Consider the following 20,472-nt stretch of genomic DNA (forward strand, 5'->3'; position numbering starts at 1 on the left):
TTCTTTTTTCTTTTTTTTTTCTTTTATTGCTCAGAACACGACACGTCACACCGCCGTCACATCGAGACACCAGTTTCCAACATCTGAACGACTCACAACTACGTACGATAAGATGCCACGTTTAAAAGCCCAGCATGGGAACAGACGGAGAGAGAAGGCAACATTACGACACGCGCACACACACACACAAACACGCACGCTTGGCAGGTGAAAGCACACGGTACAATCACGCAAGTTACAATCACGGTGGTTGTATTTCAGGGACGACACCTTTGAAATAACTCTGGGACTCAAAGTGCTGATCAATAAACAGGAAAACACTCATTTTTTTTTTTTCTTTAAGCAGGCTCCATATATTTAAATATAGCTACATTTTACAATGCATATGAGTCGTGATTATAATTCTTTTTATATTAATCTTTAATAACGCTCGTTGGCAGCTATAAAATTAGCTCTGCCTGCTTGTCGCCGCATCGTAAGGCTCAAACTTTGAGCAGCTTCCCTTTAACTTGTGTCCGAGCAGCAGACGTGGTGTGAACTCGACTGCGCGGTCGCTCGACGCGTCGGCCTGTGAGGCGGCGGCAGCGGCGGCGATGACGTCGAGCCGAGGTGAGGCGCGACCCTTGCGACGCCTCTCAGATGGTCGCCGAGGTGTTGCTGTCTTTGGGTCGAACCCGGGTCACGTGCTCCAGCTGGCCCGAGTCGGACACGTCGTAGCTGGTCTTGTACTTGGCCAGGATCTTCATCAGCGGGCGGAGCTTGAGCCACCACTGCTCCGCCGGGATCCGGTGGCTGCGGCACAAGAGAGAACATGTTTTTGGGTACGTAGCCACCAATGCGGCTCGGCTCGGCTCGGCTCGTAGTCGTTTCCGCTGACCATTCTGGTCCCTGCTCTGTTGTTGGGGTTCCAAGCGGGTCGAGCAGGGACCAGAATGGTGACGTATCCAAAGAACAGGGCACTCATTGGGTAAGAAAACCAAAAGAAAAGGCGCCATTTTTAAATTCCCCGCTTGTAGAACTTAAATGCTTATTAAACGGTTCCACGGACGAACGAAGAGCTGAAGACGTCTTTTGTTCCCGGTGGCCGAAGTGAAAGTTGAAAGGCAGCTGGACGGAGCGACGGGCAATGAAAAAGTCTTCCGGGTTTCCGAGCTGAGTACAGCAAAACAGTGTCGGGAGTAATTAACAATAAACTACCGAAACACCCAAGTACCACAACAACCAGAAAAAAAAAATTCTTGTTCAGCTACAAGTTTCCACTAGAGCAAGCGACCGGTAGGAGGTGTCTCGTTCCTTACACAAAGTCGGTCTCGTCGCGCAGCTGCGCCACCGGCTGGAAGACCAGAGCCCGGCGCCGCATCCCCAGCAGGCAGGCGGTGTCGTCCGCGTTGGCAAACACTCTTCCTGCAGAAGGACAGGAGGGACGGTGGTCGTGACTCCCGTGGTGGTGAAAAGCAGGTGAGCGACATCAGTTTTACCTCCTTTGTAACAGTCCTTCATCGTCCTGGTGATCCACTGGATGGCTTTCGCAGAGATTTTGGTGCTGAAGTTTCTGTCAAACGGAGACGGAGCTCCTCCCTGAGTGGAGACGGTTGGATTTTATTTTATTTTATTTTTTTCAATTTCAGTAATTACTACAAATGACGTGCTGACACAGCGATTAAATTACTTTGTGTGTTAAGTGTCGGTGTTGTGCGAAAGAATCTCCACTACTTTTGGTGTACTTGAACACGAAAGTGACCAAAATCTTTGTCCACTAGGTGGTGCTAAGTGGTCACAAGACTGTGACCACTTCTTGTGGGTTAGCACAGCAATGGTGTAACTGAAATTTGGAATTAAAAACCCATAGGGTGACTCTCAATAAAATGATTCAGCTAAAGCCTGGTGATTCATGTTCGCGTCTTATATTGCACAACCTCAAATATGAAAGTTTTTATTTTGCTTGAAGACACACAGAGGAACTTTTGCTACTGAGTCCACAACTTAATTCTTGAAGTGTCTTATTGTTTGACGGCGTTTAATTGAATCAATCAGCCCTGAACGACAGCGCGTATGTAACCGACCCAGGCGTACACGTGCGTGAGTGTGAGAGCGGGGAAGCAACCTGCTGCATGTGACCCAGGATGTTCTTCCTGCAGTCAAACACTCCTCGGCCCTCCTCAGAGTACAGCTGGTAGACAAAGTCAGTGGTGAAGTTCTCGTTGCAGTTCTCGTTTCTGGAAAAACAAACAAACGTCAATGAAAGCAGTAGAATCTGCAGAGCTGTTTTTCTAATGCGCCACAAAGCCTGCAAAAGAGAGGCGCAGGCTCACCTCAGCACCAAACCCCTCTGGATGCTCGTCTTCATCTTCTCCAACAGATGCTCCACGTTGGCCTGAAAAAAAAGGCAAGAAAATAAAATACACACCAGATGATCAGTTACGTGCCATCTGGTTTGGTCTTTTATTTATTTATCTAGATATTTATGATAATTACTATGAATTTGTTATTTTGAATTTTTTTGAGGGCACCAGAGGGAAATTTCAACACACACAGCTCCAATACCCCCACCCAGTGACTACCACACGAGGGCAGTAATGAGCAACGACAAGGTGACCTTTCTTCTCTGACTTGAGTTTGAAGAAGCAGTGGCAGCGGCTCGTCTTACCTGCAGGTCTCGGATGTCAAACGGCTCCTCGTACACGTAGACGGCGTCGGCACCCGCCGCCAGACCGCCCACAGTCGCCAGGTAACCGCAGTAGCCGCCCATGGTCTCTATGATGAAGACCCTGCGCTTGGTGCCGCTGGCCGACTGTTTGATACGGTCGCATGTCTGACATACACACACACACACACACACACACGCATGCAGAGTCAATTTCATATTAAACATCCTGCATTTGGCCATGTGCTTCAGTTGAGAGCATTACAATGGTCAAGTGCAGCAAGAGTTATCAAGTTTTTACATTTAAAGAACTAAAAGTTGTCAAAAGCCAATTGAAATAACTCAAAACATTAATTTTTCAAAATTGTCGATTACTAACACAAAGCACTTTATGCGCATCTACTGACGCTCAGACTTTCTGAGAACCAGCCTGATGACACCAGTCGCTCACATCATGCAGCAACCTTGAGCATCAGCTGAAGATAAAAGCAGAAGCTGTTCACTCCACATCACGACAAGATGCTCTCTTCTCACACAAACATCTTCACAGACTCCCAAAGAGAAAATATTGATTAAAAACATAACAACAAGTTTGAAACAAAGCATCCACATGCACTCCTGCTCGTTCTGACCTCGGATGTGTGTGTGTTTGGGAAGGACAGGCGTGAGTGTGTGTGTGTGTGTGTGTTTACTCACAGGAAGACTGATTTAACTTCATCTCAACAGGTTTCGGTAGAGACCTGAGACAGGCTCAGAGTTTCTCTGCCTGTGTTAAGAGGTTTACTTCTAGAAGGAGTTTGGAAAAGCAGAACCTCCTTTTCTTCCCATGAAGCCCCATAATAAATCAAATTCTGCAGTTTTTTTGCTTTGCTCCTTTGCCGTTCCTCCAGAGACGGTTTGCTGGGCTGTGACCTCTTCCCCTCACTGTCAGTCATCAGTACATTAACACTGGAAAAACCAAAGCCGGGCCCCTTTAATCTCCTCATGTTTTTGGTCTTACCTCCACGATGGCGTTGAGGGACGTGTCGGCGCCGATACTGAGGTCGGTGCCGGGCACGTTGTTACTAATGGTGACGGGCAGCATGCACATCGGGACGCAAAACTCCTCGTAGTTGGCGCGGGCCTCGTACAGCTGCAGCAGCGACTCGAAGGCCTGATGGTGGTGGCCGCAATATGGTGTTAGACCACTAGGGGGAACTGCCTGAGTCCCAGCATTCACTTTAATGGTTTCAGCTCCACACTGTGTGTGTGCGTGTGTGTGTGTGTGTGTGTGTTTGTCTGCTGCTGGCTGGCTCTCTCCGCGTGACGGAAGGGCTCTGGCTTCCCATTGGCTGACTGTAGATGACATGGGCATGGAGGTGGCGAGGGGTGGGGTTAACCCTTGACCCCTCCGACATCCACAGCATTCATGGATAAGTTGGACAAAGTGACTCCAGAGGCTCTGAGCGACACTTCCTCTAGTGGGCGGGAAGTGCGGGGCATGCAGACAGGCTGGGGGGCGGGGGGAGGGGGCGGAGCTTAACTGTATGTGCAGTGAGCGGGACTCGCAAGCAGCATGCACACTCGGGCTGCATTCACACACGCACACACTGAGGCCTTTGGTTTCTGAGCGGAACGTCAGAACACGGCACGGAGGAGAAGAAGAACATGCCACATCACGCCAGGCCTCGTCCTGACACTTACCTGGACCCCTCCCCCGCCGATCGGCCCGACAGCCCGCCGACGACAACCAGAAACTACAACTCGTCCATTCCAGTCAGAAAGGTCGTGATCAAACGCACCCCGAGGCCGCGTGCGCGTCGTCGCGCCCTGCCGCTGTGCACCAGCCGCCACTTTCACGACCTGTTGTTTCGTTTATGAGAAAGCGACAGTCGGCCTAGCTGGTCCGCCCGCGTCTCTGTGTTGACACCGTCAATACCAAACCCTGCTGGCACTTCACTGCTGTCGATCCTGATTTTCTCCTGCCCACCTCCCCCTAACCCTTCCAGCTCCGGGAACTTTCAGACTGGTGGGCCACAATGGGTTCTAAAATTTGACAGAGAGGCTGGAGAAGGAGCAGATGGATGGAGTGTTTTGGTGACCAACCTCATACTAGAAATAAAATGTATCATGGGATGTGTATAAAACGTACTTTGATGTCTATTGAGAATAAACACAGGAGTCTTTGAAGCCCCACGGCATCTGGCTCCCCACTGAAATGAATCTTAAAACTCTGGAAAAACTGATAAAACAAAGCTATTTTAAGACTCACTCACTATTAATATAATTTCTTCAAGTTCGGCGGGCCAGATTTAAAAGCTCAACAGGCCGCATATGGCCCACTGACCACAGTTTGCACATGGACCCGAGATGTGCTGCCAAAGGGCGAGACACTGGCTGGAATTTGTATTTTGCGCTACACAGCCATGTTTTCACACTGCAACAAAAGGCTTCGGTTGACTACAACACGCTGGTGTCCCTGAACATTTTCACAATTCCAAACACGTCCATCGGACAACACATGCTTCTCTCCGTCCATGCCGACTGGCAACCGAGTGACATCGCAGCTTCACGCCTTCCGAGTGCAGCACATTTTACTGTCAAACAGCCACGGGCGAACTAGGAGGACTTCTGGCTGGGGTGTTTATTCAGGCTTGTTTTGCTAAGCTGTCATAAGTGGCTGTTTCAGAGCGCAAACTCACCACTTGTGAGACCACAATCTTGTTCTGGAGAGAACAGCGGTTGGCGGACCGTGTGTCAGTGGTCAGAACTTTTCCCTCTCTGGTAGCTCCAGCTTCCTGCGCAGTCCAACGCGGCAACTCCAGACTGTGTGAAGCTGTGAGTGGAACTGGCAACCTGTCCAGTGGTGTATCCCCGCCTTCACTCTACTGCTGGATAGGTGGTGGACGTTTTCGTATTTAGACTCCAGCAGCATTGTTTTACGCGAGATGACGGAGAACTTTTCTAGCAGGTAGTTGAGTTTCTGGTTGTTGACAGAAGGCTTCGAGTCGCCGATCGGCGGCGCCCACGAACCCCGACGAGCCGGGCGGGTGCGTTAGTGCGCCTCACTGTGACCGCAGCATCACTCACATCAGTAATGGCGTTCAGCGCTGTGTCTGAGCCAATGCTGAGGTCAGAGCCGGGTATATTGTTGGACACGGTGGCGGGGACCATGACCATCGGCACACAGAACTCGCTATATTTGTCCCGCGCCGACGACAGCTCCAGTAATCCAATGTAGGCCTGCAGCAGTGAGAGCACGCGTCTCATTGGTCGACGGTTCATGATAAGGGTTGGACAGAGGGAAAGGGGTGTGGGCAGGTGGCATGATACATCAGGGTGGGAGGAGTCTAAAACTAGGCTAGGGCACTACTACTGTCATCAATAATGTTAGGAGGAAGAGAAACAGAGTGGGACGGGTTTGAGGAGCCAATGGGAGAGAGCCAGACCATCACGATGGACAAACAGGAAGTGAGACAAAGACCATGTCGATGTTGCGACCATGCCGACAGAGTCAAAACCTCTACTTCTCTTTAGATTTCAGAGGGAAACTTTACACATGTGGATTGTAAAATAAATAAATAAATAAATAAAAACGCCAGCGGACGTGATTTAGCACTCTATGAACTGAGTGACTGATTGATTTAAACTGACACTTGATTTAAAAAAAAAAAAAAAACATGTTGAAAACAGGAAGGAGTGACTTGACAGGCATAGGAGTCATCCAATCACCCTGTGAGGTTAATCAGGATGACCCTCCCCTTTTTCAAATATTTGTTAAGGCCTCTTTCTCAGATGGATTTGTGCACTAAACTCAAGAGAGCAGATTTTCACTCCAAAAAGATTTTGGCTCTGCAGCTTTGGCCGTGACAGACTTACACATGGTCACAAAAGACGTGTGCTGTTGTTAAGACAGGCTAGTGAGAATGAGACAATGTAATTCAACACAGCATAGAGTGAAACGCTGGAGACAATAAGGCAAGGAAGAGATGCTAAACACTCACAAACACGTTTAAAACATTTAACATTTAAACATTTAACTAATTGAACATATAAAAATAGAATTTAAGACATATTTAAAAAGCAACTACAGTACATACAAATGAATCCAACACATTTAAAAGTGACTTTTTAAATGTTACACTAACAGAAAACGCAAGGAGGCTGGTGACAGACTGACCTCGAATCCTCCGATGACCATCAGGGCATTGATGTTGTGGATCCTGAGCTGCTCGGCGATCTCCTCCAGGTGTTTCCCAGGAAGAGTTCTGACGCGTGAAACAATATTCAGTCGATTACGATGCAGAGCAAAAAAAAAAAAAAAGTCAGTCCGCTTAGTTTCTGACGTTCTTCCACCTGGACCCACCGTTTTGTTCCGAGCAGGGACCCCCCTTGGCCAGTCCAACCACCGACGTCGCCCCATTTGATCTCCTTGATCTGATTTGAAACATGAAGTCAAATGAGTCACTAATCCAACACTAGTGAGCAGACCTCAGTGTTTGCTGACAGGATAACCAGCGTCTAATCAGCTGGCGGTTGCTGGGTTTCACATCTTATACAACCTCTGCATGCATTTTTTGTAATTATATTGACATGACAAACACACTGTACAAACAAAGCACATTTTCTTAGGGGAGAGCCTCATGAGACGGGCCTTGATCGCAGCGACTCTGCCGCCTCACCTTTCCTTTGTACAGGCCCTCAAATCCGTCGCTCACGGCAAACATCTTGTGGCCCTCGGTGATTCCCACCCTGACGGCGGCTCGCACGGCGGCGTTCATGCCCGCCGCGGGGGCGCCCACGTTCAGCACGGCCACGTTGAAGGAGCTCTGCGGGTGACGGAGGGCAGCTGGTCACGCACAGACAAACACACGCGCGAGCGACGGGCCGTCACAAACGCACACACGGCGGAGGGAGGGAGCCGGACTCAACGGCAGACTGCAGGATGGCCACGCACTCCCAGCACGCTAACCGCGAGCGCCTGTTGGACCCGTGAAGATTCACAGCTCATACAACGCTTGTTGAGAAGATGGTATTCCAGCAGGTTTGGCAGTAAAGACAAACTTTCGCTGCAGCAGGCGGTCGCACGCACAAATGGGATTCAACTGTTTGCCGACGACTCACTGCTTTTTGTCTTTGCATGTTCGTCAAAGACCTCACCAACCGGCAGAAGTCCGTCTCTACTGCTCGGTAATACCATCCGTTTGGATTGTGGAGGGTTCAGGGTCCAGAAGGACGCCCGATCCTCAGAGCAGAGCTGCAGCACAGGCAAAGACCTGCATGCAAGAAGCCACATGCTGGCCGACGACGCGGCAAAGCGGCAGCTGCTTTCTGACGACGAAAACAGGGACTCGATGGTCGACGGGCAGAAGATTTAGCAGCATCTAGTAGTCAGACAAGCAAAATGCAAAACAATCTTTGACCGCTTCTTTGAGAGCTAGAGGCTACCTTGTGTTTTTTTTTTATATACGATTGTGGCGCGACCCTGAGAAGTGATTGTAAACGCGCTGCGATGAGAGCTTATGCGCACAAAGCCTCACTGGTGACATTTGGAAAAAAATAAAATAAAAATGCGTGGCCATAAGAGTTTTTGCACACATGCAGAGACCTGATTGCTGCTTCACACAACAAACATTGTAACTTTGAATTGAATTCATTTCATTTTTATCTTGCAATTAATTTGGCGGCTTGGGTCATTACAGTCGCTTCATTCAGTTTCTGAAGTTTAATTATCTTGCGGCTGTGCATTGTTTATTTTTTTTCCAAAATGTCACAGAATGGGCTCAGTGGACCCTTCTGTGAAGGCAACCCTTTGACGGACGTGGCCCTTGAATAGCACTCTGCAAGAGCCTAGCAGTTCACGCAGACTCCAGGAGCGGAGTCATAGCCAATGACGTCAACAGATCAAAGCATGTGGTACAAATACCTCTGTGGGTATTTGTAGCCGTGTAAAGGGCCTCAGACTGTGGCCACAATATGTCCTCAGGTGACCCTCGGGGGGGGGGGGCTGACACACAGAGAAATCATCTGTCCTCACAGTGAAGCCCTAATCGAACTTCTCTGTGCGTCGTGGTGTTTTTACGGTAAACACCACAACTCAGCACAGGTGTACCAAGAGGTCGTTCATGTTTGACCTCAGGTATTCCAACAGGTCTGAGTACCAAACAGCAGCTGTTTTCGTATCAACGACCCTCACCCGAAGCCCGCAGTGTTTCCAGCCCTCGCTGAAAGACTACATATTAGACATCATCCAGTGAGTGAGTTCACAGGATGGAAGCCGACGGACTAAATACAAAAAAAGATGCTGGCACACAGCATAAAAAGTCATCTCAGGTTTGTCAGAAACTGTTTAGAAACCTGTCCCCGGATCACCCATGTCCCTGCTTGACCTCGGATGCACCCACTGTTAGTGTGACACAAAAAAAGAAAAAAGACTACAGCACCACGATGCACCTGAAGAGGAAGTACCTTACGCTACAGTCCACAGAATCACTGGTGAAGAAGTAGATGAAAAGGACTTTTAGTTGTGACCCGGTCAGAGGCGGAACTGTTCTGTTGTGAAAGACGAGGGAACTTACATTCGGTAGTTCAGAATCTGCCGTCCGGTGGGAGAGCAGCCGGTAGGTGGTCAGATTGTTTTCAAAACTCCTGCAGATCAATGATGGGAAAATAAAATATGTTACACACAGACTCTTAGCCCTCCTGAAAAGGCACGGGCTCTGTGGTGCAATGGGGAGCATTAAGTTAAGTTAAGAAGTCATTTTATTTCCACGTTGCCTGTCTGTTATTCAGTTTGTTTCCAGGTCACACTACCAGCTCAGCCAGCATCTCTCAAAGTGTGACACCATCTCAGGCTCTGTGGCGCAATGGATAGCGCGTTGGACTTCTAGCTGAACACTGGAGAAGTGATTCAAAGGTTGTGGGTTCGAGTCCCACCAGAGTCGAAATTTTGCCCTGTTCACTGCTTCACCTCAACAAGGGTCCTGTCTTGCGCAAGCGCGAATCACACCTAATAGATTCCCAACTACTCATTTTCTATCTTAGCTGGCAAATTTGCTATAAAGCAAACACTTGATCCTTGATAAACTTTTATGTATTAAATAATAAGTACTAAAGTAGGTATTAAATCTAAACGTATGTAATCAGCCTGCTTGCATTCTAACTCAACTGAGCCAGCATCTCTCAAATTAGGAAGCAAGACTTTCACAGGCTCTGTGGCGCAATGGATAGCGCGTTGGACTTCTAGCTGAACACTGGAGAAGTGATTCAAAGGTTGTGGGTTCGAGTCCCACCAGAGTCGACATATTGCACAGTTTACTGTGCGTCACCTCATCGAGGTTACAGTGCTGTGCACCTAATACAGTACATTCATAACTAAACCATTTCTCTCTCAAATTGTAGCTCTCACATTAGAAAGCGCAACCATAAGCAATTTTTTGTTCTTGTAATGCAACACCAGCTCTAATTGAGCGTCTGAAGAATCGTACATGCAATGCGCTTATATCTGATGCAAACACACACACACACATTCAGAAAGTTTATGAATACCTGCCACGCAGCCTCACTGCCTCCTCAAATTTCTTCTCATCCATGGCCTTCTGGACTTCCTGGGTCTGATGGCAAAGCGGAAAAAAGTTCATGTTTTTATTTCGCAGAGAGATTTAGAGATTTCCGATGAGCTCACACTCATTCGACAACTGGTCTGTGCTGTGTGCAGCGTGAGCACACGCACCCACGCACTCTCTCACCATCTGAACACACTCCATGAGTGGCAGTCGGACAGCCTGGTTGCCAACCAGAGACACAACGCAGGCCGGCGTGTTGGTAGACGCCTCCAGTAGTGCCAGCACGGCCTCCACGCCCATACGACTGGCCTGTAGAGGTCAAAGGTAGTTTGAGAGTCAAAAGAGGAGGATTTGATGTCGAAAATAAAATAATACACCAATGTTCCTGATGCAGAAGGGCCACAGTGCGACTCACCAGGATCCTGTCGAAGGCTGAGGGCGTCCCGCCCCTCTGCACGTGACCCAAGATGGTGACCCTGGTGTCAAAACCCAGACGGCCCACCACCAGCTGGACACAAAGGAGCAAAGAAGCAGAGTGATAGTGAAGATACACGCCTAAAAATAGGAGGTAAGTAAAGCGCAATCTACGTGTCAGCAGACAGTGGGAACCTGCATCACTGCCAATGTTCTCCTGCATATCAGTGAGCAGCAGATAAGTCACGGTGCTCCTGAACGTGGCGAGTGGTATCATAAACACTTTCAGAAGTATAACTTGCATAGGTCAAACCACCAATGTCAGTAAAATAACAATGTCCTCACATCCTTGATGTAATCTGGAGTGATGGCCTTGTTGTGGAAATCGATTGCGCCCTCAGCCACGATGATGATGTTCAGCCTCTTCTTATCGGCTCGGTTCTGGATTGGGGGGGGGGGACAAAATAGCGCAATGACAAATAGTTTTGCACTACAGTGCTGGTTTATGGACATGCATCAACTGAAGATAAACCCTGGAATAAAATTGCTGTCACTGGGTTTAGATAGAGCCCACATAGCCCACTTACCAAATCAGGACATGAGCTGTCTGTAAGATGTGTGGACTGCTAGTAGAGTATACAAGGACAGATTCAACTGTTGTGGGTTTGAGTCTCATCAGAGTAGACCATTAGCACTGTGTTACCGGCAAAGTAATAGAATTAAGAAGCACCCTAAGGTTCAGAATTCTGTGCATTGTTCTGTGTATTATTAAAATATACTGTTTCTACTTTCCAAATAGTTTTTCAATCATTTTAATTCTCTGTATGTTCTGTTGTTTACAGGCCACACTACCAGCCGAGCCAGTATCTCTCAAAGTAAGTAAAGTGCTGCAGTCGCAGGCTCTGTGGCGCAATGGATAGCGCGTTGGACTTCTAGCTGAGCACTGGAGAAGTGATTCAAAGGTTGTGGGTTCGAGTCCCACCAGAGTCGAAATTTTGCCCTGTTCACTGCGTCACCTCAAGTGCCAATCACACCTAATAGATTCCCAACTACTCATTTTCTATCTCAGCTGGCAAATTTGCTATAAAGCAAACACTTGATCCTTGATAAACTGTTTTGTATTAAATAATAAGTACTAAAGTAGCTATTAAATAAATGTATGTAATCAGCCTGCCTGCATTCTAACTCAACCAGCATCTCTCAAATTAGGAAGCAAAGCTGTCACAGGCTCTGTGGCGCAATGGATAGCGCGTTGGACTTCTAGCTAACACTGGAGAAGTGATTCAAAGGTTGTGGGTTCGAGTCCCACCAGAGTCGGCATTTTGCCCAGTTTACTGCGTTGTCGCCTCATCTCGTGAGGAATGCAAGTGTGCCTAAGGTATAGTAAATCAGTACACGCACTGTACGTAGGCTCTGTGGCGCAATGGAGAGCGCATTGGACTTCTAGTCGAGTCCATGAGAAGACATTCAAAGGCTGTGGGTTTGAATCCCATCAGAGTTGCTTTTGTGCAAAGGTATTTCATATGTGGTTATTACATCCCTGTTCATCAAATTCCAAAAGGATCCAGCTAAACAGCAAGTGCGTGTCTGTCCGTGAGGCAATTATTTACCTCAGACAGCTTCTGACACATGTTGTCCTCCCAGCCGTCCTCTGGAGGCATTTCAGGGATAAACACCCAGTCGGCTCCACAAGCCAGCGCACTGACCAGTGCCAGGTATCTGCACACACACAACATCAAGACATTTAAACTGTCAGTATAATATACAAAGTCTGGATCGATTTACAAAAAATGGTTGCCTGAACGGTTTTTAGCGGCTCACATATTGTCTTTCTATTTATTGTCATTTTTCACGGTCACAAAAATCTTTATTGAACTCTTTATTGAAATCATAGCCTACCCGCAATGTCTGCCCATCACCTCCAACACAAAAGTCCTCTGGTGGCTGAAATACAGAATGAAAATGTTAGAACGCCAATAAAATGGACAATGGACAGTGCATTGGACTTCTAGCAGATCACAGGCGCAGTGATTCAAAGGTTGTGGGTTCCAGTCCCACCAGCATTGCATTTTATGGGATTTTGTTTTTGTTCAGGGTTTAATTAATTAAGCTTTTGTGCTTTATCAATTCATGCCAAGATTGAAACAATTTTATCGACTTTCAGTTTTAGATTTTTGTGCGATTAAAAAATGTTGATTTCTTTCGAATAAATGTAAATAGCGTACTACTGGTTTGTTGATTTCAAAGATGATGACAAACACGTGAGTTTTAGTCCGATGAACCTTCAGTCTTCCTAGTGGTCGCTGGGGCCATTTCAGGGTCACCCTGATACATGTAGGGTTGAGTCACACAGACGTACGTTGGTTCCGTATTAATCTAATAAGAAGACCCACTGTCTCCTTATGAGATTAATTACACTGTCCTGACTACAACGAGCGGGTGAAAGACACGTCTCGGTGAAGCTGCTCAGACTTTGTCCAATTACTTTTCAGAAACAATGAAAATATTACAAATGCAGAAACACCGCGCGCTCCCTTCCTGCCTTGTTCTTTTACTCAGGTGCGGAAACGTCACCTCTGAGCGGTGGTCATGATGGCATCCACCACCTCGATTATTCTGTGCAGTGCCGAGTCGGTTCCGATGGTCATGTCGGTGCCGCAGAAGTCGTTGTCGATGGAGCCGACCATGCCGACGATGTGGAGCTCCGAGTTGCTGCGAGAGGCCTCCTCGCTGATCAGACCTGAAACACGCGATGGAGACCGATGAGGAGTGTGAACGCTCCGCGGACTGAGAGTGCAGTGCGCATCCCTGCAGGACAAATCACCTTTCTTCAGTAGCTCATCCAGCAGGCCGCTCCACTCCTCTCGGAAGAGGTTGGCGCCCGTCAGGCTGCCGTCCCCACCAATCACGCACAGGTTGGTGATGCCGCGCTGCACCAGGTTGAGCGCCGCTTTGAGTCGGCCCTCGTGGGTGCGGAACTCTTTACAGCGGGCGCTGCCGATGACGGTGCCGCCCTGAGACGCACGAGACACTCATTGTTTGAGGATTCAGGACTTTGCTAATCAGCCATTGACTGCTCTGTCAGGGCGCTTTAAACATTTTTTTTTTACTAAATTTGTTTGTCATTGTCATTGCAAATTAAAATGTTGTTGTTAGACTCAGATAAAATATAATTCCTGTGGCAACTTGCCTACGTCCCCAACGTGTTCATTACGTCATTCTTTTGTAACACAAGTGAAGGAGATTTAGTTTGGGTTTTCGTGCACAGATAATAATTCACTTAGCATGATGAACATTTAAGGACGACAGCTGGGATCAAAGATCTGATCCGATCACAGGGTCACTGAGCTAAAAGCTAAAAGGCTTGGCTGCTGCTGAGTCACTGCTGCATCTCTACAGCAGTGTCCTCCGACTCCACTTGACAGTGATGATGACTGTGTTATTCCAAGTTCCATTTTTCCGAGCACAACAGAGAGAGGTTTATGCCACCAGCTCACCACTTGCAACATGTTTGACACACTCTCCCAGTTGGCTTCCTCGATGTTGGCGCCACCGTCGACCATCCCCTGGTAGCCCTGAAAGGAAACGTGAGAAATGTGATTGAGACCAGAGTCAGAATAACAATGCTTGTGTGTCCTCTGCAACGCAATGAGAAGTGTGTGGGACTTCCGTCAAAGCACTGGGGAAGTGCTATGTTTGAATGTTATTGGGTCGAAGGCCCATCAAAATCCAGATCCTGAAAGTGCAACACTCCAAATGCTAAATAGAGGCCCTGTTTCCTGTTGCCAAAACAAAAGGTGCACGTGTTCCATGTTGTTTGTAATGCATTCAGATGTCACACGACCAGCTGAGCCAGTATCTCTCGAATCAGAAAGTTAGACTATGCGGCACAATGGATAGCGCATTGGACTTCGAGAAGAGAACTGGAGAAGGTATTCAAAGGTAGTTGGTTGACTTTTATTGCTATGTACTGGCTTTTTGTCTCTTATAAAGAAGAATTTCTGTCACCATCTGGGACAGACAATAAAGTATTCTATTCTATTCTATTCTATTCTATTTTGTGCTTGGTTTACTACCACAAAAATTCTACGACAGCTGCATTAGCAGCAGTAGCATCATGTCCTAAATTGAATTGTGTGACTTCATCCTTTTCATTTTAATAATTAAGAAGCTTACAAAGTTAGAATTTTTCTAACTTAATTTCTTATTCTCTGATATAATGATGTCTGTGTAAATTCGCTGCTATAGACCTCTGAAATTAGAACCTCTGAAGCTCACAGGCTCTGTGGCGCAATGGATAGCGCGTTGGACTTCTAGCTCAGCACTGGGGAAGTGATTCAAAGGTTGTGGGTTCGAGTCCCACCAGAGTCGACTCTTGCCAGTATTTTAACAAGGTGAGATAATGAAGAAGCCCATGTTGAATTTGTATTGATCAGCACCTTGATTTATGTTCTTTGTAGTATAGCTCAGGAGAAATAAATCAAAGGTTGTGGGTGTGAGACCCATGAGAGATGAAGACTACCACCGTGTTCTGCAGTTCTCTCTTCCTTTTGTCAGCGTCACTCCCACAAAGATTTGACAACAGCTACAATTTACATAATAATAAAATTAATATGCCATAAGTAAAAATCAAGTTGATTTGTCCAAGTTTATTCTGTTAATTTTCATAACTAAGAATCTTCTAAGGCTTTAAGACTTTCTGAAAAGGAAAAGATTCTTCTAATTTGATTTCTTATTTTGTAATTTCATTATATTTTTTTCTCCATATTTTTGCCACATACTGGTTAGGTTTTTAGGACTCTCGCTACCAGCTGAGCTCTCAAATTAGACACTGAAAGAGCCACAGGCTCTGTGGCGCAATGGATAGCGCGTTGGACTTCTAGCTGAGCACTGGGGAAGTGATTCAAAGGTTGTGGGTTCGAGTCCCACCAGAGTCGGCATTTACATTTTCACCAAAGTTTCTTTTAAAAATGATTTGGTGCCAAGCATCAACTGAAAAACTTAAATATGATTGGCCAATGGATAGTGGACACATTATCTTACTTGGCTATTGCTCACGATTGCATCAAATGAAAATAAATAAAAAACTAAACTAAATATCAAAAATATTGAATCAGGGTCAAATCAAACTGAGAAACTGTATCATACCAAATGTGAATATTATTCAAATACTACCTTCACATGGTTATCCCCATGTTAAATATATCTACATCGACTTGGATATAAATATATGGTAGGCTGCTGTGACGTCAGGAACAGATGGTCTCTGTGGGGAATTTAAATACCTCAAGCTATGAAGAGCAAGTGAATGAAATCAAAGGGACGCAGGCAGACACAGGCAGACAGAGGGAGGGTCACGTCTGGATAATGTAGCTCAATAAGAGCCACGTCAGCTGGGAGAGCACTAACTAGACTAGGTTCTACTGAAGGTCCCATATGGAACTGAACTGCTCACCTCATGGATGAAGTAGACCTTTGCGCCCACGTAGATGCCCATTCGGACGACCGCTCGGACCGCCGCGTTCATACCTGGAGGAGGACACAGGACACGCAACAGCTGTGAGCTAAACACAACCAGAACAGGTGTGGGCTTTCTGTTAGAAATGTCAAACCGCAGTGAGATATCTGGGCCGCCATGGCAGAACTTCACAGTGACCAACTCAACTCTTGGACTTCTAGCAGAGTACCAGAAATAATGCAGAGTACTAGAAAAGTGATTCAAAGGTTGTGGGTTCAAATCCAACACTAGAGACGCATTTGTAGACAATATATTTTTTTCTTTTGAGCTGCATGTTTCATTATGAGTCCGCGGACAGGAGACGCGTCACAGCCCTGCAATATCACAACACAACAATACGCAAGAATGAGGGAGTCACTGATCACTGATTTGACCCATCCCTTGCGGAAGCGGTGAGCCACTTGGAAATATTATTTATCTTCAGTATGAACTCGCTCCCCTCCATGTTAGTCTAAAACAATCTGCAGGCGGAGCTCCTGCAACAGGAAGAAGGCAGGGTCAAATGGACCCTGGAGGAATTGGTCCCAAAACAGAGACTGAGTGTCTGCAAAAGCTTTTAATGAAATTAGAAAGAGGACTGGCGGTAAATCAGGCAGGGCTGAGACCAGCCGTCTGGTCAGAGCATCGATTGATTCTGGAAAACAAAAGCACGGCAACGACGGTGGCTCTAGTTTTCTTGAGCTTTTCAGTCAAGCAGCATCACATCTGTTTTTAAAAAAATGATTATTTTCTCCTCAGTGACAGGCGATACTGCAACAGATACGTCAATATGTTTGGCCTTTGTTGCAGGTTAGTGACCTTGTTGTTTTGCAATTAACAGAATGTTGAGTGACAACATGTCCTTGTCAGCTGAAGCACACTGTCATCATGGCACAGCTTGTTTCTTGTTGTTTCCTTTCATCGCTCAGTCTGAGTGAGTCATCACTGAGTATGAAACAAACCAAACAACAGCACTTATTTATACAAGACTGCACACTTTGCAGAGGAAACCTAGTTAGGGTGTCTTTCCTACTCTGGACACTAATGAGCTCCGGTGGGAGGGGCCAGAATCACTCAGAGGCCGGGACTGTGGCGAGCTGATTGGCTGTGGGAACAGCTGAACAATACAAAAGGAATTTGAATCAATTAGAATCTTCATATAAAGGAATATTTCAGATGAAGTGGACAACTCATTACAGAAGAGAGTCAAGGTTTGACCTGAAGGACATGACTGTTATTTTACTTTTTTCTCCCAAAAAAACAAAACAACCTATGTTGTCTTTATAAAGTCCTTTTTCCGGACATGACCTGACATGATGGTGGGTCTGGGCTATGTAGCAGGAACACTGGAAGAGAAAGAGGAGGAGGAGTCGCTGCAGCAGGATGCTGCATCAGGTGCTTCTTTAAAAAAAACATGAAGTAAAATGAGTGAGTGAGTGAGTGAGTGAGTGTGAAGAAGCCGTCTGGTGTGGTCCTGTCCTGTGTGCCTGGACAGAGGGTCACTATGGCCACGAGGAGGCGGGGAAACAATCTCTGTCCGCACTTCCATGGCAGCCTATAGGCACCGTGTGTTATGTAACAGGCTGTGCGAGCCAACAGCAGCCGCACTGGAGGGATGCAGATAAACCACACTAGGAAATCAGGCTGTCGGGCCGGAGATAGAGAAACACTGCAGCCGAGTATTTTTAGGAGCGTGAAGAAAGAGAAAGGTCGTGGCCTGAAAAGCACGGAACAAGTGTCACCATAAAAATAAAAAAAATAAAAAATCAAACTAAACAACTAAAGATGACTTTACATTAGTTAGTTGTCGCAGAGTGTGACGATGTTGCTTCTTTTTTTTTCTTTCTTTTTTTCCCGTTGATTCACCACCACATCGCTCAGCGCTGCGTACTCGCAGCTTCTCACGTAGCCCCGCTATGACAGGATGTGTGACGCGGCGCGTGAGCACGCCGGAAAACCACGCGCTGTTCCAAAATAAGAACGCGTCTGGTCGAGAGACGAGAGGTTGGTATTATTGTGAAGGGTCCGTCAGGATGTGGGCTCACTAATGTGGAAGACTTAACTCTGGTCCTCGCGGCTCATCGTCAGTGACTTACAATAGACTTGTTGGAGCTCGTTCTGTTTCGTGTGTCACTGATAACTGAGTGGGGCAAATTGTATATATGTATTTTTTTTACTGACAGAACACAACGCGCATCTTAACAAACAACACACATCACCATTATCATCATCATCATCATCATCATCAGATGGGTCAACTTCATTGAGTTACTTCCCTTTTGCTAAGTGGACATGTCCATTTTAAGGGAGTTCTATATAATCTATATGTTCAACAGGTCCCATTCATGTCACTCTGGGACAGTGATATGTCTGCCCCTAGACATTGGATCTATGTGTATATATCTGTGTTGCTGCAGGCAGCTACATCTTAGGGGTGGTTCGAGAACTCCCTTCGCTTGCCTGAACGATGCTCGACTTATTTTTTTGGGGGGGGAAAAACTCACTCTCAAATCATCAATACATCCTATATAATCATCCTATCAATGAGAGCTACTTTGGTACGGCACCGAAGTAGCAACGGATGGACATCGTGTCCACGCGCAGGCACGACGGCGGCATTTCATTGGCTGAGCACTTGTTGATATTCACTCAGCTTTTCGAGCTCGTTTCTTGCAGGTAGCAGGACGGTTGGGTGGATCTGCGAGTGCGTGCGTGAGCGTGCGTGCGTGCATGCGTGCGTGACAGAATACTGCGGGTTTTAACCCAACGAGGGGACGTGACGGGAGGCGTGTGAGCGGGAGAGATGCCGATTGCGTAACCAAGCCGCCGCTCAGTTTGATCAGATGCCGCATGACAGATGAGCTGCGGGTCTTCTGGTGTCAAAGTCGCCAGAAAACCCGCGCGAAAAACGGGTTTTCACGATGCAATCCGGTGCGATCGTGTCACCGTTGAAGCGGCAGGTGTACGGATGCAACGGTTTCTGTTCGAGGCGACGCTCCACTTCAGTCGGACGGACTTGCGCACTCTCTCCTCCCGGAGACATTTAGTAGTCGGGTGGCTTTCAGGAAGTAAGCCATACACAAGACGGCCAAAAAAAACAAAACAAAAACCCAGACAGGTCTTCAGACCGACTGTCAAAGTGAGCGCGTCCGATAATGAAAGCCCGGGGCACAGCGACCTTACCCTGAGCATCTCCTCCGCTGGTCAGCACCGCGATGGATTTACCGGAACCGGACAGATTCTCGATGAGTTTCCGGGTGTCCTGTCGCTTCGGCGCCATGGTGCTAGCCATTGTTTCAGTGGCCTCTCTGTCAGAGGCCGCCCAGGGAGAAATTACCTCGGACGTGACAAGTGAGGACGGCAGTGGAGACTGTCGGTATCTGGGATGGGCGGGTGATGGTGGCGGTGTTAGTGGAGCTGCAGTGGTTGCCGCCCTCTACCGGCACGGACACGCCCCCGGAGCAAAGATCCTCGCTATGGTGGAGATGACAGCCTCTGACCACCCTGGAGTCAGACATCAGGGGTGCGTTCGCGCCAGCTTTTTATGGTCCGGTTAAACCGAACCCTGGATCGTTTGCTCTCAGAAAACATTTATTTACATTCATCTGAATTTATTGTGGCCCTGCGATGAACTGGCGACTTGTCCAGGGTGTCCCGTGCCTTCGCCCTATGACAGCTGGGAGAGGCTCCAGCAGACCCCCGTCACCCTGAGCTCGGGGCTAAGCGGGTATGGAAAATGAATGAATGGATGAATGAATTTATTGTCAGGTGATTTCTCACTTTTAAATTGATTTCCAATTGGGAGCCACATCGTTGAGTTCACAGTTTTCAGCGCATCGCAGTGAGAGATCTTCACACGACTACGCCTCTTTGGCTCTCACGAGTCCGCTTGGGCCCACTGATCCAATAAGAAGGCGCCTTTTTGATTGGCAGATTGATCCCCCAACCATGGAACCCACGGTAACATGTCAAACTAGGAGCGTCGGAGTCTCTCGGTCAGGACGTCGCAACTTTTCATCTAGTACCATTCACAGTCTTCTCCGCTATGAAGGCACAATGAGAGCTCGATGTCGACAGAGCCTGGAAAGTTGACACAGCGCAGAGAGATTTGATTACATTGTTAGTGGGGTTATGTAATAAAAGTAACAAAGGATTGAGCAAAACTACAGAAATGTAATGTAATCACGAAATACAACGGAGACTTGTGAAATGAACTTGAAAGGTAATGTGCATTTTAATGTTCTCCTGTTTTATACAAACAGTGTTTACATCACAAAGTGATTGTTTGTGTTTTTAAAATAACATTTAAAAAAAAAAAAACAAATTCATGACTTCAAATGAAGTTCATGACCTTCAGCAATCAAGTGCCGCCA

At 47.1% G+C, this 20,472-nt stretch overlaps 1 protein-coding gene and 7 non-coding genes across 10 annotated transcripts; 7 read left to right on the forward strand and 1 right to left on the reverse strand.

Annotated features, from left to right (window-relative positions):
• Positions 1-14: 14 nt before the first annotated feature.
• LOC142900290 (ATP-dependent 6-phosphofructokinase, platelet type-like) lies at positions 15-19,493 on the reverse strand. Of its 3 annotated transcripts, XR_012928878.1 has the most exons (23): positions 19,283-19,492; positions 16,058-16,131; positions 14,100-14,177; positions 13,427-13,616; positions 13,177-13,342; positions 12,502-12,546; positions 12,213-12,321; positions 10,948-11,043; positions 10,604-10,696; positions 10,372-10,497; positions 10,172-10,236; positions 9,202-9,271; positions 7,306-7,452; positions 6,990-7,060; positions 6,804-6,891; positions 3,645-3,797; positions 2,648-2,812; positions 2,313-2,374; positions 2,105-2,216; positions 1,479-1,578; positions 1,299-1,404; positions 231-792; positions 16-199 (listed from the first exon to the last, which is right to left on the reverse strand). XR_012928878.1 is itself a non-coding variant. In XM_076044492.1 (22 exons), exons 1-22 carry the CDS (start codon positions 19,389-19,391, stop codon positions 636-638), a joined length of 2,382 nt encoding a protein of 793 aa, XP_075900607.1. In that variant the 5' UTR covers positions 19,392-19,493; the 3' UTR covers positions 15-635. The 3 variants fall into 3 exon arrangements, 2 of the variants coding, with proteins under 2 accessions (XP_075900607.1, XP_075900606.1); XM_076044492.1 differs by lacking the exon at positions 3,645-3,797 and adding an exon at positions 5,714-5,866 and having other exon boundaries at positions 15-792; positions 19,283-19,493; XM_076044491.1 differs by having other exon boundaries at positions 16-792.
• Positions 9,476-9,567, forward strand: trnar-ucu (transfer RNA arginine (anticodon UCU)). Its single transcript is given in 2 exon segments — positions 9,476-9,512; positions 9,532-9,567. It is a non-coding gene; the product is annotated as a tRNA-Arg (tRNA).
• Positions 9,832-9,923, forward strand: trnar-ucu (transfer RNA arginine (anticodon UCU)). The gene is given in 2 exon segments: positions 9,832-9,868; positions 9,888-9,923. It is a non-coding gene; the product is annotated as a tRNA-Arg (tRNA).
• Positions 11,501-11,592, forward strand: trnar-ucu (transfer RNA arginine (anticodon UCU)). The gene is given in 2 exon segments: positions 11,501-11,537; positions 11,557-11,592. It is a non-coding gene; the product is annotated as a tRNA-Arg (tRNA).
• Positions 11,829-11,919, forward strand: trnar-ucu (transfer RNA arginine (anticodon UCU)). Its single transcript is given in 2 exon segments — positions 11,829-11,865; positions 11,884-11,919. It is a non-coding gene; the product is annotated as a tRNA-Arg (tRNA).
• trnar-ucu (transfer RNA arginine (anticodon UCU)) lies at positions 12,012-12,103 on the forward strand. The gene is given in 2 exon segments: positions 12,012-12,048; positions 12,068-12,103. It is a non-coding gene; the product is annotated as a tRNA-Arg (tRNA).
• On the forward strand, positions 14,882-14,973 carry trnar-ucu (transfer RNA arginine (anticodon UCU)). The gene is given in 2 exon segments: positions 14,882-14,918; positions 14,938-14,973. It is a non-coding gene; the product is annotated as a tRNA-Arg (tRNA).
• trnar-ucu (transfer RNA arginine (anticodon UCU)) lies at positions 15,448-15,539 on the forward strand. The gene is given in 2 exon segments: positions 15,448-15,484; positions 15,504-15,539. It is a non-coding gene; the product is annotated as a tRNA-Arg (tRNA).
• Positions 19,494-20,472: the final 979 nt, after the last annotated feature.

This window comes from Nelusetta ayraudi, unplaced genomic scaffold, assembly GCF_046127955.1.
Source record: "Nelusetta ayraudi isolate G7.1 ecotype Tasmania unplaced genomic scaffold, CSIRO-AGI_Nayr_v1 ptg000081l, whole genome shotgun sequence".
Lineage (NCBI taxonomy): Eukaryota > Metazoa > Chordata > Actinopteri > Tetraodontiformes > Monacanthidae > Nelusetta > Nelusetta ayraudi.

What these genes read in the sequence shown, in the direction of transcription:
- LOC142900290 (XM_076044492.1), bottom strand. Translation starts at nt 19,391, where the DNA reads ATGGCTAGCACCATGGCGCCGAAGCGACAGGACACCCGGAAACTCATC. An exon ending in AGGGCCTGTACAAAGGAAAG is followed by an intron (nt 7,061 to 7,305) that starts GTGAGGCGGCAG and finishes GTTTCAAATCAG; the next exon opens with ATCAAGGAGATCAAATGGGG. An exon ending in TCCTGGGTCACATGCAGCAG is followed by an intron (nt 1,579 to 2,104) that starts GTTGCTTCCCCG and finishes GTCTCCACTCAG; the next exon opens with GGAGGAGCTCCGTCTCCGTT.